Raw genomic sequence first — 17556 nt, forward strand, 5'->3', positions numbered from 1 at the left:
AATTTTCCTGCAGTAAACTTTGACATTTCCAGGAAGAAGATTGGGCCCCACAACAACAACTGCACCTTGTTGATATGATGTCATTATGCTGATAGCACTACTATAAGACCTGTTTTGAGTACCAACAGCTCAAGATGATTTCAACTTGGTTAACCAAAATGGTGCATATTTTTACATTGTTCTGGCCAGAACTCCAAATAGAAACCTTAGAAAAACTCTACTGAATACTCAAAGACTATTTGAAATTACACCAGACAGTAATCTTGGAACTTAACCACCATTTTACATTCACAAGATCTTATAGAAAGAACATGCCCCCATGACAGCTGGAAGTAATTTTAGAAGACAAGGTCTCCTCTCACATCAAAGTTTGTCCTCATAGTTAGGGGCATTATTTTCGGGTTTTTATAATTGGCATAGGGTTGGGGATTGGGGAGAAAATTATGTAGGCTCAGGGATCTCTTTGAAAAAAAATGGGGAATTGGATGGGATAATAGATTAATGTGAGCTTACTTACATTAATAATAATAATGAGTAATACAGTGAATACTTGTGAGATATTATTTATAGGCAATTTACATTGGTATAGATTCTTGCATATTGATACAAACTTAAATTATATTGAACGTGTTACTATTTTTGTCTGCAATATTTGTACACCTAGGTAAAGTTATTTTGACATATTGTATGTATGTATGCTTCTACTTCTGCTTAAAACCTTTTTTGTATATTGTTACAATTTTAGGATATATTTATCATATTGCAATGTATACTCCTACCCCTGATCAAGATACTTATACATTGTTTACATTTTGAGGCCATTGTCCTCATTTGTAGCACATTTGTTTATTGTATAATATTCTAATATTAAATCTTAGTTTTTAAGTTATATAGGCATTAAGAATTATAGATCAAAAGTCATCTATGTTTGTCATACTTATAGTTAGACAGCTCAAGTTTTTTAGATGCATAGAGATTGTATTCTGCATAGGTAGGTAATCTTCAACCACTTCAAAGAGCTGTAGAATATGGTATTTAAATAATTTAGAATTCTGTTGAAGTGAGACGTGATTGTTCCTGGCAATTCTGATCTATTCCAGAGAGAATGTTGAGCACCTAAGACACTCCAATTGGAGCTTGTTTTCTTCTTGGAAAAAGTGGCCTTTGGGCAAGGAACTGCCCATGCATTGACCACTGACAAAATGCACAATGTCTAGATAGGACAAGCAGGATACATGAACAACAGGGTAAGATGGTTTTGAAAAATTTCTTGCTTCTGAATATAGTATGACAGTTACTCTAGGCCTTAGCCAAAGTTGGTTGCTCCAACATTGAAAATGAGACATTGGGTGATTGCCCAGGTAGCCAGTTGTCTCTGTCATTTGTTACACATTTTGGAAGTTGTTTGATTACACTTCCTGCTTACTCAAGTAATATTATTTCCCTTCTTGGATCTTTGATGGGACTGAAGACCAGATAGTTGTAGTTACTTTCCTCTTATGACTTAACCAAGTTATTTATTATACAAGACATAAACTCATTAGGATAGAATAATTATTGAATCATTTATCACATGGTTCTTGTTGATATATTTGCTTTTATTGTATATAATATTGTATTAGGCTTAGAACCCTCTTATTTAAACAAAAGAGGGAGTGGCTGTAGGAATTCCTACCACCAGTAGCCTTTAAGTTACCCACCCACTTGGACATGACCTTTTATACTATTTATGCCAATGTAAAGTACGCATTCAGTCTCTTTTCTAGCTGTGGGATTCGGTTGCTGTTCCCTGTTCCAACAGAGGGTTGTGATTAGTGAGTCTACTCCTAAATAAATAATAGTCTATTATTCTCAATTCTGAGCTAGTGTGGTATTTTTTAAGCATCTTTCTTCTTATATTAGTCCATATTTTCTGTCTGTGTTAGCCAGGTGGCTTGGTACCTTTTTCAGCAAGGCATTCTCATCTTGCTTCTTCTGTATCTGGGTGATGACTGCAAACTAAATCTTTCTTCTCCCTAGAATTCTCTTATTCTTATAGCTCCACCTCTACTTCCTGCCTGGTTACCCCATCTACTTCCTGCCTGGCTACTGGCCAATTAGCATTTTATTAAACAGGTACAGAATACAAATCTTTACAGGGTAAAACCATTGTTCAACAGCACATTCTATCTCTCTTAGAAAAGGAAAGGCTTCTAAATGATAACAAAACAGAACAAAATAAAATATAAGAAAAAAATCACATTGAAGGTAATCAAGGCAAATCAATAGAAGGAAAAGAGCCCAAGAGGAGGCACAGGAACCAGAAACCTACTTGTCACATACTCAGGTGTCTTATAAAAATAAAATCCTGAAAACTATGATATATATGGTAGAGGACATGGTAAACCTGTACAGGCCCTGTGTTTGCTCCTTCAGTCTCTGTGAGATGATATGAGCCTTGCTTAACTAATTTAAAGGACTCTTTCTTCTCTATATCCTTGGTTCTTATAGTCTGTCTCCTCTTCCACATAATTTCCTGAGCTTAGTGGGGATGGATTTGATAGAGACATCCCATTTAGGGATGTGTATTCCAAGGTCTCGTTTTCTCTGAGTATTGTCTAGGTACAGATCTCTGTATTTGTTCCCATCTGCTGTAGGAGGAAGTTTCTTTGATATTGCCTAAATGCAATGAGCTATGAGTACAGCCAAATATCATTAGGAGTAATTTTATCACTACTTTTTGATTTTAAGCCCAGTAGTATTTGGTTTTATACTAAGTATCTGGGTTATCTGGTCTTTGGTTTGTGATCACCCAAGCAGTTTTGGGTAGGAGTTTCATCTTGGGAAGGTGGCCTTAAATCAAATTAAATATTGGTTTGTTACCCTTACTGTGTTAGGTCAAAGATGGATCAATGATTTATTTATAAATTTAGTTTTTGAGTCTATAATGTAATATAATCAGTTCCCCCTTCCATTTCCTTTGTCAAAATTAGTGTAATTTTTAATTTTTTCTTTTATGCAGTTTATCCCAACTAAAACATCTCTTCTCTTCCCTCCTCCCAGACCTTGACTTCTCCTATTCCCCATTCATTGCTTCTCTGTTTCCTTTCTCAAAAGAGATGGCTTCCCAGTGATATCGAGTGAACATGGCATAGCATGCTGCAATAAGACTAGTCATAAATCCTCATTTCAAGGCTGGATGGGACAACTCAGTAGGAGGAATAACCCCACTCCTACCATTAGGAGTCCAACAAAAACCCTACGATAAACAATCATAGCCTGTATGAAGATAACCTAGTTCATACTCATGCAGACTTTGTGATTACTGATTCAGCCTCTGTGAGCCCCTATGAGCCCTGCTTTGTTGATTCTGTAACTGTATTTTCCTGGTATTCTATACCCCTCTGGCTCCTACAATCCTTCCTCCCTGTTTTTTACTGAGTTTCCTACCTCTGCTTAATGTTTGCCTGTGGGTCACTGTATCTGCTCCCATAAGTTGCTGAGGAAGCCTCTCTGATGACATTTGGACTAGGCATAGTTCTATGAGTATAGCAAAAATATTTTAAGAAATGGATTGATTAATTTTTGTTGCTTTTTAGTTGTGTTTGGTTCAGTTCTATGTCTCTGAGCCATCCAGCTTCTGGACCCTGGCCATTTAGGCAATGTTGGGCTTGGAAACCCTCTTGTGATTTGAGCCTAAAGTTTGACCAATCATTGATTGGCCATTATCAAGAACTCTGAGCCTCCATTGACCCAACATATCCTGCAGGCAAAATAGATTTTAAGTCACAGATTTTTGGCTGGGTTGGAGTTCCAGTCCCTCTACTGGAAGCCGTGCCCGGTTATAGAGGATGGCATGTTCAGATTTCATATATCACATTGCTAGGAGTCTTAGTAGGTTCACCCTTGTCTATTCCAAGAAGTTACCATTACACCACGTTTCTACCTTGCTCCTGAAATGACCTGCTTTTCCAGTCATTTCTTCCAGTACTCTCTTTCTCCCTCCCTCCCCCTTACTTGACCCCTCCTATTCCAATTATCTCCCACCCCCATTACACCAAAAAATTATTTTATTTTCCCTTCCCATTAGTTACTCATTATAAGACAGTCAGGATTGGGGCCAGTATTTGCTGTCCTATAAAGACAAAAGTAATATCTTCTTTGTTGGAGAACCTAGAAGCATGAATTCTAAACAGCAGACAATGAGACTAAGTGATGGTCACTTCATCCCTGTACTGGGCTTTGGTACCTATGTACCTAAAGGGGTAAGGGCAACAGAATGGGCTCAGGGTTCAAGAAAAAAGATTGCTTGGCTTGGCTATGTGGGATTGATATGGTATATGCAGTCATTGAGTTCTGATGTGATTCTGTGGGGCTAACCTGCTTTTTCTTTTACCATGGTAGAACTATTTCTTGTACAAGGACAAGGCAGAATGCACTCAGCATCAGGACTGTTAGAAGAGTTTTACAGCAGAATTTAAGAGCATTAGCTTTTCCTTCCATTTCCCTCTATCCTAATTAGGGAGAAAGAATGAAATCAAGCTTTCAAGAGCACTGCATGAGGATCAATGATACTGAGTTCTGAGCATGTTTTTTTTTTAATTTGTTTATTTCACATCCTGACTAGAGTATCCCTTCCCTTTTCTCATTGCATTCACTTACAAAACAACCCCCTGACCCACCCAGTTCACTCCTTCTCTATGTCTTTTCAGAAAAATGGCAGGCTTCCCATGGAGATCAAAAAATCATGGCATATCAAGTTGCAGAAAGACTAAGTACCTCCCCATGTCTTAAGGCTGGACAAGGTGAACCAACATAAGGAATAGGGTCCTGAATGTCAGCCAATAGATAGAGACAGCCTTTGCTTCCACTTTGAGGAGTCGTATAAGAAGACCAAGCTACAGAACTGTCATATATATGCAGAGGGCCTAGGTTAGTCCCATGAAGGCTCACTGGTAGTCAGTTCAGACACTGTGAGCTCCTTTGTGAGAAGGGCAGTTTATTCTGTGGGTTTTTTGTGATGTCCTTGATCCCCCTGTCTATAATCTTTCTTCCTTTTCTTCAGCAAGATTTTCTGAGCTGGGCCTAATGTTTGGCTGTGGGTCTCTGTTTGTTCTCCAGTTGCAGGATGCAGCCTCTCTGATGAGAATTAAACTCTTAAAAAGTGCTTGTTGGCAAGTCCTGGTTCCTTTTCTGAGATGTGTTGTAGAAGGAGCTGCGGGCTGCATTCCCGCTGCCCTGCTCCCGGCTATCTGGCTAGCTTAGCCCCAGAAATAATTACACGGAAACTGTATTCTTTTAAACACTGCCTTGATCTATTAGATTCAGCCTCTTATTGGCTAATTTCTCACATCTTGCTTTAACCCATATTTAGTAATCCGTGTAGCACCACGAGGTGGATCGCTTACCAGGAGAGATCTTAACCTGAGTCCATCTCGGAGAGAGGCATGGCGACTGCATATGGTGACTGCTTGAAGCGTCTCCCCAACTCTGCTTCCTTTCTCCCACAATTCTGTTCTGTCTACTCCGCCTACCTAAGTTTCTGTCTCTTAAAGGGCCAAGGCAGATTCTTTATTAAAAATGAAAGTAACACATAGACACTTCTCCATCATTTCCCCTTTTTCAGTTTTCCTACTGCGCCCATATTCCCATGATTTTATAAATGTTCTTTTACATTTAAAGGGGGATATGATATAGGTATGAATAATCTTCATTGGTATGGATTTTAAGGTCAATTTTGTTATATGTAAATGTATTTATGCTCTTGATTAAGGTATTGTGATTGTGTAGTTCATTTAAGAATGTAATGTATAATTAGAAAATATAGGTTGTTAATGGATAATCATTGATAATAGTCAAGCTTTTAGTCATGTTAGATTTTCTAGATATATAGAGATATATTTTAGTTAAATAGGCATTCTTCATATCTTTCAAAGGCTACAGAATATGGCATTTTAAATGTTTTAATAACTTAGGGTTTTCATGACAATGAGACACATCTGCTCCTGGTAGCACCAATCTACTTCAAGAGGAAGATGGGCATCGAAGAGGCTACTTATGGAGTTGGCTAGCCATTTGGGTAAGAAACTGCTCCTGCCTGGACTGTTGCATAAACTGGACACAAAGAACCCGCAGAGAGAGGACTGCTGAACTTGCCTAAAGGTGAGATGGTCTTTCGAGATTCCTGATTCGTGAAAGAGTCTGAGAGACGTTATGCAGGACACAGCAGAAAGTTACTGAACTGCCTTTGGAACTTCCTGCTTCATGGAAATGTCTGCTGGACAGTATGGGCCTGAAGGCCGAAGATGGATGCCCCAATGGTACAGAGGAACTTTGGGAGACTGTCCAGGCAGCGAGCTGTCTCTGTCATTTCTAGAGTTTGAAAGTTGCATATGACTTGTTTACTTACGTAATATTATATCCTTCTTAAGTCTTTGATGGAGTTGAAGAATAAATAGATAGCCGGGCAGTGGTGGCGCACGCCTTTAATCCCAGCACTTGGGAGGCAGAGGCAGGCGGATCTCTGAGTTCGAGGCCAGCCTGGTCTATGAGAGCTAGTTCCAGGACAGGCTCTAGAAACTACAGGGAAACCCTGTTTCAAAAAAAAAACCAAAAAAACCCAAAAAACAAAAAAACAAGAATAAATAGATAGTTATAGTTTTCCTTAGTTATGATAAAAGATAAAATAGATTTAAATATTGTAACTGTAATTCTTGCTTGATAACTGTTTTGTTATATGTAATTTTACTATGTTAAAGTTAAAGCCTTTCTTTTTTGTTTAAACAGAAAAAGGGGAAATGATGGAGAAGTGTCTATGTGTTACTTTCATTTTTAATAAAGAAACTGCCTTGGCCCTTTAAGAGACAGAAAAGTAGGTAGGCGGAGTAGACAGAACAGAATTGTGGGAGAAAGGAAGCAGAGTTGGGGAGATGCTTCAGGCAGTCGCCATATGCAGTCACCATGCTTTTCCTCTCTGAGATGGACGCAGGTTAAGATCTCTCATGGTAAGGCACCCCTCGTGGTGCTATAAAATTACTAAATATGGGTTAAAGCAAGATATGAGAATCAACCAATAAGAAGCTACAGATAATGGGCCAGGGGCCAGGCAGTATTTAAATGAATACAGTTTCTGTATAATTATTTTGGGTAAAGCTAGCTGGGTGGCAGGACAGAGCCCGCCGTTCCATCTACAATGTGTGTTTATATATTTACCCATTTGAAACCTGTATTCTTGTTTATGTGCTTTATAGATGTCAACTTGACATTAGCCAAGTTCATTTGAGAGAAGAAAATGTTAACTAAGACAATGTCTCCATAAAATTTGACTTTAGAAATTTTTTTTTAAAGTAGTGATTGATGTGATAGGGCTCAGCCTACTCTGGGTGGTAGCATCCCTGGTGGTGATCCTGGGATCCAAAGCAGGCTAAGAAAGTCAAAAGGAGCAAGCCAGTAAACAACAATCCTCCATGGCCTCTAAGTCAGCTCCTACCTCCAGGCACGTTCCCTAGAGTTTCTTCCCTGACTTTGTTGAGTGATGGGGTGTGATCTGAGAGTTATAAGATGAAATAAAGCTTTTCATCCACAAGTTGCTTTTGGTAATGGTGTTTTATCACAGGAATAGAAATTCTAACTAAAGCAACAAATGTTGTGGAAAATATCTACTTTTTCCTATATTTCCCTGAAATTACATAGCAATACAAACTTCCTTTTGTGTTTACTATATTGCTATTTCATTTTCTTCCTTTAATGCAGTATAGATTTTAATAAAATTTAGCCAATAAAAAGTTTGTTTTTTATTAAATCACAATTCCTATAAACTAAGAAACTGTAGCTTAAATGAGGACATGCCCCTAAATATATTTATGTACAATGTCCTTAATTTCCTTTGAGTACAATCTTGTTTTGAGTACAATCTTGCTGATAGTTTTTATTATTTTTATGCAAAGAAAATGTCTGTGTGAAAATAATTTATATCATATTTCTATCTTCTCAAATTTCTGTTGAGAAATTGAACCTTAGATGATCCCTGGGAATGTTGAAATCTTCCCATTTCATAACAAGGATGAAAACTTTCCATTAACTCTCTGTGCAAACAGTAGGACTCTTGTGTGCATTCTTTCATCTGGGATGAACTAGGGGTTATTTATCAAGCTACAAATTAACAGTTTAGAAATGAAAACTAAATAGTTTATATTTAAATGCTTTTATTTTATAAATTCAGTATTAGGTACTTTGATGTATTCTTTTTCACTTCCCTGGGAGAAAGCTCATAGAAGATTCTATAGTGTTTCTTCTTTGTGTGGTCTCATGTCCTTTTTCTTTTATAAAATTTATGGTGTCATATACATAGGCATCCTTCTAGCACACATAATTTCCTGTGGTGTGGGTGGGGACCCTAATGCCAATTATATGTAATCGACTGGACAAATTGACTGGTTCCTGGGTACCCTAATCTTGTGACTCAGTGAAGAGGTCCATTCAGACTTGGTTGGATTCTTCACTGCAAATAGATACCTCATTGAAGACATGGGGAAGCTTAATGCTAAAGATGTTTTGTTGTTATGCCTTAAAAATACTAAGTCACATCTATCTCTAAATACTTCTTTTGGTTGATCTTATAGGTACCCAAAACTAAGGTTACAGAAGCCACCAAAATAGCTATAGATACAGGTTTCCGGCATATTGATTCTGCTTTTATGTATCAAAATGAAGAGGAGATAGGACTAGCCATCCAAAGCAAGATTGCAGAAGGCACTGTGAAGAGAGAAGATATATTTTACACAACAAAGGTATTGATAAATAAATAAAATGTGATGTGTTGAAGTAATCTTTATATGATTAAATGATCAATTTATAGCCTTATAGAGCACCATTGAATGTGTGGATCATTCCTCACAAATACTTTGTTACATAACACATGATTATAAACTCTGTATTTGTATTTTCATGTTTCTTTTGTATGTAGTTTCTTATAAAAACAGAACTGTATGTATTCTACATTTTTTAAAAGTCTCATATTTCCAAATCAAGTAGTTACTGAGGTTTTTGTTGCTGCCAAAGGCCGTGATCTCAATGTGAGTGTTCAGGCCATATAAATACTTTGATTTTTTTCTTACTCTGATTCAATAAAATTGCTTAGGATGTTATTGTTTATGATGCCACTCTTTACTGGGAGGAAACTGAAATAAGAGACTGGGAATTAACCTAAAGTAATACTTTAAAATCTTTCTAAATGCTTGTTCCCCATCTAGTAAAATTGTCCAGTAACTTATGTTTTAGAATACCTGATTTTATCTATGTGTAATTTAAAAAATATTTACTTGTTGTATGTGTATTCGTATCTTGATTGCATGTATCTTACATGTACCATGAGTGAGCTTTATACCTGCAGAGACTAGAAGCAGGCATCAGATCCCCTAGAACTAGAGGTAAAGAAGGCTATGATCTGCCACATGGGTGCTGGGAACCAAATCAGGCCTATCTACAAGCACTGTCTTGCTAACACGTCTCTCTAACCCTCCATGCTCTATTTTGAGGTTGTATACTTTTGTTCAGCTTCTTTTTACATAGACATAGCAGCATTACTTCCTCTTCCTGTGATGAATAGTGAAGGATGAAAGCACACGTGGCAATAATTATTCCTTGACCAATCATTTAAGACCTGAGCCCCCCCCCACAACTAACAATTCAGAGTGAGCAAATGCAGACCACCAAATTTTCCTGCTGATAACACAATATGTCATTCTGGAAGGATTTTAAATGGCTATTTAGACATAGAGAAGCAGTAACCATGATGTTCTAGAGAACAGTTCCTTCATTGTTGCTGATTTATTATAAAGTGACTGTTCCCATAGTATTCTTGGGAATCCTGGTACATTGCAAAGACATTTATACAAGGTGAATGAGGTTATTTACATTACAAACAATAGTTATGGGTGAGGTTAGAGTTACTTCATATATATTAATCTAGCACAGCACACCATAATGAACTATACATAAGAAATTTATAGTGTATTAGAGTTCAAAATTGTTTTTTTCATAAAGCAAAATTAAATTTTTATGATAAATACTATAATTGCATGATGAAAGTTTTGGGACTTGAGTAATATCCAAGATTAAGTTAAAATAGGCAAACATTTAAGAGAGGTCATGGATAGATAAAATGAATAAAATTCAAGGGGAATAGGAATAGTTTTTCCTATGGTCACCAATGTCACAGCACTTGAAAAAAAATGTCTCTATTAAGTAAACTTCCACAACAAACTCTTGAAATTTAATAATACAATGTCAGTTCCATTCTTTCATTTTTGCAGCTTTGGTGTACTTTTCATCGTCCAGAACTGGTGCAGCTTTGCTTGGAACAGTCACTGAAGAAACTCCAGTTCGACTATGTGGACCTGTACCTCATTCATTTCCCAGTGTCTCTGAAGGTATGCAGATTGGATCACCAAACGATTTCATCTCTAAAGTCAACATTTTCCTGATGGGTTTAATTCAACTTCTATAAAGTTTTAAAACAGAGTTTGGTTAATTTTAGAAAATTCTTATAATTTATGCAAAGGAGTTAATAGGATTATGTGAATGAATAGCCTAAGTCTTGAATTTGGTATTCTGAGTAATCTTAAAAATTGTCTTTGCTTTTTAATTACTGACCTGTGTATTATTATAAATCTGATTATTTGTTTTAAAAGTTATTTTAGTTTTATTTCATACGTGTGATTGTTTTCTCTGCATGTGTTTTCACCAAGTGTGGTACCCAAAGAGGCCAGAAGATGGATTGAGTTTCCTGGGATGGGAGTTATTAACAGTTATGTGCTATCATGTGAGTGCTTGAAATTGAACATGTTTCCTTTGGAAGACCAACAAGGTCTTTTAACTGTTGAACAATCTTTCCAGCTCCAAATTTGCTTAATTTTTATTTCAACAATTTCTATTGGTGATAAATTGAGACTTTAGGTAATTTGAAGTTCTAGTTCATTGACAGGTGTTTACTTCTATGTATTTTACATCATCAAAATAATATTTAAAATATACCAGTTTGGAGCTGAAAAGACAAATGGTTCAGTGGTTAAGAGCACTTTCTGGTCTTGCAGAGGCCCTGAGTTTAGTTTCCAGCCTCCACTTCAGATAGTTCATTAATTGTAATTCCATCTCCAGGGAACCTGACACCATCTTCAAGTGTTTATCAGCACCTTAGCTGTGATACACATACAGACACGCACAACAAACAAAGACAAAAGAGCAAACAAAACACAACAATCTTGTGTCATCTTTTGCATACTTGTCAGGATTGAAGAACAAAAAAGCAAGGAACATGGGGAAGATTTCTTGTTTGCTATGGGTCAAAAATGAACTTTATTGTTGGTGGAGATCACTGTAATATTCTTTTTTAAAAATTTCCGCCTCCTCCCCTCTCCCATTTACCCCCCTCCCCCTCCCCCTCCCCTCCCCCTCCCTCTCCTGTCCAAGAGCAGTAAGGGTTCCCTGCCCTGTGGGAAGTCCAAGTTCCTCCCCTCTCCATCCAGCTCCAGGAAGGTGAGCATCCAAACAGGCTAGGTCCCCCAAAGCCAGTATGCGTAGTAGGATCCAAATCCAGTATCACTGTCCTTGGCTTCTCAGCAGCCCTCATTGTCTGCCATGTTCAGGGAGTCCCATTTTATCCTATGCTTTTTCAGTCCCAGTCCAGCTGGCCTTGGTAAGCTCCGAATAGATCAGCCCCACCATCTCAGTGGATGGGAGCACTCCTCACAGTCCAGACTTCCTTGCTCATGTTCTCCCTCCTTCTGCTCCTCATTTGGACCTTGGGAGCTCAGTCCAGTGCACCAATGTGTGGCTCTGTCTCTATCTCCGTCCATCGCCAGATGAAGGTTTCCTCACAGTTCTGGCTTTCTTTCTCATGTTCTCCCTCCTTCTGCTCCTCATATTCTTAACAGTTTCTAAGTGAAAGTGGCATTGAACAGAAACACAAGTCAAGCATGATAGTCTAAGTAACCAGAAACAAGTTCTTTATTAAAATGAAATTACTTGTTTTTTTTTCTCATTTTTTAATTAAAAATTTCCATCTCCTCCCCTCCTCCTCCCCTTTCCCTCCCCTCCCTTCCACCCATACCCCCACTCCTCCCCTCTCCAGGCCAAAGAGCCATCAGGGTTCCCTTCACTATGTTAAGTCCAAGGTCCTCCCAGCTCCCCCTAAGTCCAGGAAGGTGAGCAACCAAACTGACAAGGCTCACAGTGAGCCCATCCATGCTGTAGAGTTCAAGCTCATCGCCGTTGTCCTTGGTTTCTCAGTCAGCCTCCACCATCAGCCACATTCAGAGAGTTCGGTTTGGTCCCCTGTTCCATCAGTCCCATTCCAACTGGACTTGGTGGTCTCCCGTTAGATCTGTCCCACCGTCTCAATGGGTAAACGCACCCCTCACGGTCCTGACTTCCTTGCTCATGATCTCCCTCCTTTTGCTCCTCATCGGGACTTTGGGAGCTCAGTCCGGTGCTCCTATGTGGGGCTCTGTCATTTTCTCCATCCAACGCCAGGTGAAGGTTCTATGGTGATATGCAAGATATTCATGAGTATGGCAATACTTGTTTTTTAAAAAAGAACCATGGAACTTAAGGACATTTTTTACAACTTTACATTCAAAACGTAAGAACAGGGGCTGGAGAGATGGCTTAGAGGTTAAGAGCACTGAGTGCTCTTGCATAGGTCCTGAGTTCAATTCCCAGCAACCACATGGTGGCTCACAACCAACTGTAATGACATCTGGTGCCCTCTTCTGGCGTGCAGGTGTACATGCAGGCAAAATACTGTATATATAATAAATAAATCTTACAAAAAAACCAACAAAAAACCCAAAACATAAGATCAGTATTAAATGAAATATAATACACCCATCTGCTGGAAGTTATATTCATAGCCCTCTCTATCAGTGAGTTTTGTTATTGTGAGCAAATGCATTTGTTGAGAGATTACTTTAACGTTTGACTCTATTCCAGCCAGGAAAAAATTATCTTCCAACAGATGAGAATGGACAATACATATTTGACACAGTGGATCTGTGTGCTATCTGGAAGGTGAGTACTTGGATGAGAGAGAGCACAGTGGAAGTAGAGAGTGAGATTAATGTCAGAACTCCACTTGTGAGAATGAGGTGTGCATTCTGTCTTGTCAAAATTAATGAGCTTCGTAAGTGTTTATTTACTTAAGAAGTGGGGACCATGCATGACAGCGATATAATAGAAATGAAGGGAACATTTGACTGAAATGATGAGAACAGTCTAATTGACTAAGGGTAGCTCAGGGTACTCTTACAGATTGATACTGTCATTTTCGTTACTGGTTTATTTTTCCTAAGAATGAATGCCATAAAGTTTCATTTTTATCTTCTTACAGTGTTGTTTCTGATGTTATAGTTTCCCACTTATCTTAGTTTATATGTTGGTATTTTTTTCTCTTTAGGCCATGGAGAGGTGTAAGGATGCAGGCCTGACCAAGTCCGTCGGGATGTCCAACTTTAACCGCAGGCAGCTGGTGATGATTCTTAACATGCCAGGGCTCAAGTACAAGCCTGTGTGCAACCAGGTGGGGATCCTCAGCCCCCAACCTTTCCTTTCCATTCCTTTCTTCCTCTGCTACTGTGAGGTGCCAATTGGAGTGAGGAAATAACATTGGAAACTTAACATGAAGCTTTGAGATGACCCTGTTCTATAGTGTCTTTCCATTTTTTCTGGGTTCTGCCATAAAATAAAACATTAAAGTACATTCATTTTGCTAGCTTTGTCCCTTGAGTTATTCTCTGCTGCATTAAGGGAAATGGTAAAGTTTCTTTATTATAAATTGTAACCTAAATCATACACATTTTTGGTGTATATTTCTTGACCAATATTCTTGTCAGGTTTTAGATTCATCAATGATTTTTGTCTCAGTCAATTTTTTGTTGTCTGGAACTCATATATTTGATCTTTAACTTCTATGTTAACATTCCTTATCTGAAACTTTTTTTTGAAAAATTAGCCTAGTAAAATTATTTCTAGAAGATGGGATAATCTTTCATAATTTTCATTGTAAGTATTTTGAGAAGGAAAGCTTCTATAATGATTGCTGCAGAGTGTAGTGTTTATCTCTCCTATTTCTCCTTTCCTTTCTCTGCTATACACTTAGTTTCCTTGGTCAAATTCAGTTCATAACCTTAATTTTGATTAACTGTTGTTATATACAGATATGGATATGTGATTGTACATACATATTTATAAATTCATGAATACAGCCTTCCCAGTCATTCCTTCTGAGGAATAGTATTTAAACCTCCTGGAGATGCCCTTAAAGCACAGATACAGTCAGAATGTAAGGGATACTGACTAGGGTTATAGGACTAACCACAAAGTCCATAGGACAAATCTGTGTAGATGCTTAACACCTGCAGCATCTCATCACCTGCATATTCTCTTTTATCCGCTTCTCAGTGAAACTCTTGGCCAGTACGACAACCCCACGCTGCAGCTGATAGCGAAGAGCTATCAGACTGGAGTTCGCTTGTATTTTTTTGCCATAGAACCAAGAACTGGATCATCCAAAAGAATTGGGTTATTTTGGTTCACCTGGAAGGCAGAAATGTTAATCTCTTTCAGTAATCCCATGTCTATACTCATTCATATCATTAATTAATGTATTTACTTTTGTTAATGAGTCTATCTTCTAGATATTCTAATGTTCACTTTACATAATGGCATACATATTCTGGTTATTCTTTTATGCAATCAATTTGGCCACTTCCATCCAGGGTGTTTTTGACAAAGTTAATATTGCACTGAGTTTATTATTTTGGAGACTGTGACTATGCTATTTGACTTGGATTTGAAGTGCTCAATCCATGATAACATTAGAAACTTGCAATAATTCAAATAGTTTACTATATTCATTTCCAACTTCTATACATTTCAAACTAAGGAACTTTATTTTTTCTGTTCTATCTTATTGACTCATAGAAATATAATTATTTTATTAACAGCCTTTGTTGCTGTTGTTTTATTAGCTGCCAGATGCGTCAAAAAGAGAGGAAGTTTGCAAGAAGTACCTGTTACTTAATATGTTTAATTTTTCAGACATGGCTAACTATTTTTTCTTGGTGTTATTTTTTTGAGAACTTTTCGTCTTCTCATCTTATTTCTTTCCATTTGTTAACAACAGGAGACCTTCTTGTTGATGAACTGGACCACATTTTATATAAGAAAATTTTCTTGATGTCACTTCTTTTTAATTGGAGTTTAATTATTAAGATTTCTAAATTTTTTACTTTGAATTGCATTGAGGCATAGAAGAACACTCTGTTAATGACACTCTTACTTGGAGGCAGTCACTGTTTCTTGCTCTTGCAGTCTTTTTGTCTTGTCTTCCACATAGACCCCTGAGCTTTGAGGGGAAGGGTTCAATGAAAAGTCTCCCATATAGGAGAGAGAGAGCTCATAAGCCTTTCACTCTCTGTGCATTGTCTATTTCTGGGTCTCCATGTCAATTTCCATCTACTGCAAGGAGAAGCTTTTCTGATGAGGGTTGCATGATGCTCTGATACGCAGGTATAGAAATAAATCATTAGGAGTCTTTTTGCATATATATATATATATATAATTTATTTATTTTTCTTTTCTCATTTTTTTTATTAAAAATTTCCATCTCTTCCCCTCCTCCTCCCCCTCCCTCCCCTTCCCTCCCCTCCACCCATACCCCCACTCCCTCCCTCTCCAGGCCAAAGAGCCATCAGGGTTCCCTACACTATGTTAAGTCCAAGGTCCTCCCAACTCCCCCCAGGTCCAGGAAGGTGAGCAACCAAAGTGACAAGGCTCATACAGAGCCTGTCCTTGTCGTAGAGTCCAAGCCCATCGCCATCATCCTTGGCTTCTCAGTCAGCCTCCACCGTCATCCACATTCAGAGAGTCCGGTTTGGTCGGATGTTCCATCAGTCCCATTCCAACTGGACTTGGTGATCTCCCGTGGAGGCATCTTAGGGTTGTCAAGAGACTTGACTCTAGAGGGGTTCCCAGGTATCCAGGAAGATGCCCCCAGCTAGTTCCTTGGGCAGCTGAGGAGAGGGAGCAGGAAAAGACCAGATCCTATAGCCATACTGATGAATATCTTGCATATCACCATAGAACCTTCACCTGGCGATGGATGGAGATAGAGACAGAGCCCCACACTGGAGCACCGGACTGAGCTCCCAAGGTCCTGATGAGGAGCAGAAGGAGGGAGAACATGAGAAAGAAAGTCAGGACCGTGAGGGGTGCGTTCACCCATTAGGAGTCTTTTTATTGCCACAGACCAGACTCAATTGACTTGATGCATATAGGAACTCACAGAGATTGTGGCAGCATGCACAGGTTTAGGCTAGAAAAATCCTCAGAACTAAAAGGGAGAAATGAATTTAAGGTCTGACCCCTGGACGCTTAGGAGTTTTTCTTAACTGATATCTGCTGGGAATGATGAGGTCAGTTTTCTCACAGCGGTGTCACTGAATATATGAACTATATTTCCTGGCAGGCGGCATACCTAGGGATAGTTGGCCAACACAAAATTAATGCCATATTTTTTCTGGTCTTTTGTTTCATATTATTTTTATTACATTTTTTAGTTTACTTTGATCCTTTTATTTCTTTGTGTGTGTCTCTGTCTCTGTCTCTCTCCGGGAGTGAGTGAGTGTGTGTTAAAATTGTGTAGGTGGGAAGATGAGCAGAATCTGGAAAGAGTTTGGGGAGGGGGAAGTGATTGATAGTAGTATATAAAAATAGTTTCAATTAAAATAAAGAAAAACTGTATCAAGGACTACTATGGGAATTTGTTAAACATTTAAACGACTGCATTTATTTTATTTTGGACCATCTAACAACCTGATTAAGATCATGTTTGTCATCATAATGTCTTTATTTCTTCCTCAGATTATTTATTAATGCCTTTGTGTGTGAGGCTGTACCTTTCAATTCAGAATTAATTCCCAGAATTTCTACATCTGCTATTCATCACTTTCCTAAATGTTTTGATGAGCATGTGTTCATTTTCTTGATTTCTTGAATATATTAAATATTTATCTGCATCATTCAGTCTGGTGCATTTGGAATAGGCAGATTGACAAATATGCAGTGTAAATATAATAATGTAGCTCCTATTTCTTTGATAGATTTTTGATTTTCAGTTGTCTTTGGAGGATATGAAAGTCATTGATGGCCTGAATAAAAATGTGCGATACATGAGTTTCACAATGTAAGTAATTTCAGTAAATGTTTTTTTCTCAACTTTTTTTTTCTGAGGTGGATGTAACATAATTGTTATCATTTGCTTTAATTTAAGCAAGGAATACAGAGACCATGTTACACCAGAATGGACACAAGAGCTTTATTCTTTGTGAATTCTGTCCATTGTGAGAGAAGCAGGAGGTGTGGACCTAGGCTTGTACTGACCTAAAGCATTTTACTGCTCTTCTCCTGTTTCAGGGACAGTTTCTGTGTCATCAGTGCTGGGTCTCTGGTCTTCGTGTGGGCTCCCAAATTTGTCTGTCCCGTGATTTACACTTGAGGCTTTTAAACAAGCCTCTTGAA

The 17556-nt window shown here is 38.1% G+C and overlaps 1 protein-coding gene across 2 annotated transcripts in view; it reads left to right on the forward strand.

Annotated features, from left to right (window-relative positions):
- Positions 1-4098: 4098 nt before the first annotated feature.
- The window catches only part of LOC119817583 (aldo-keto reductase family 1 member C21-like), a 65051-nt gene continuing 51593 nt past the window's right edge, over positions 4099-17556 (forward strand). Inside the window, exons 1-6 of one of the 2 annotated variants that reach the window (XM_038334905.2) lie at positions 4099-4244; positions 8601-8768; positions 10293-10409; positions 12970-13047; positions 13433-13555; positions 17139-17221. In XM_038334905.2, coding sequence (XP_038190833.1) covers positions 4161-4244; positions 8601-8768; positions 10293-10409; positions 12970-13047; positions 13433-13555; positions 17139-17221 — 653 coding nt within the window. In that variant the 5' untranslated portion in view covers positions 4099-4160. The remainder of the gene's footprint in view (positions 4245-8600; positions 8769-10292; positions 10410-12969; positions 13048-13432; positions 13556-17138; positions 17222-17556) is intronic. The other variant, XM_038334906.1, reaches the window with a different exon arrangement.

Source organism: Arvicola amphibius, chromosome 6 (genome assembly GCF_903992535.2).
Source record: "Arvicola amphibius chromosome 6, mArvAmp1.2, whole genome shotgun sequence".
Classification (NCBI taxonomy): domain Eukaryota; kingdom Metazoa; phylum Chordata; class Mammalia; order Rodentia; family Cricetidae; genus Arvicola; species Arvicola amphibius.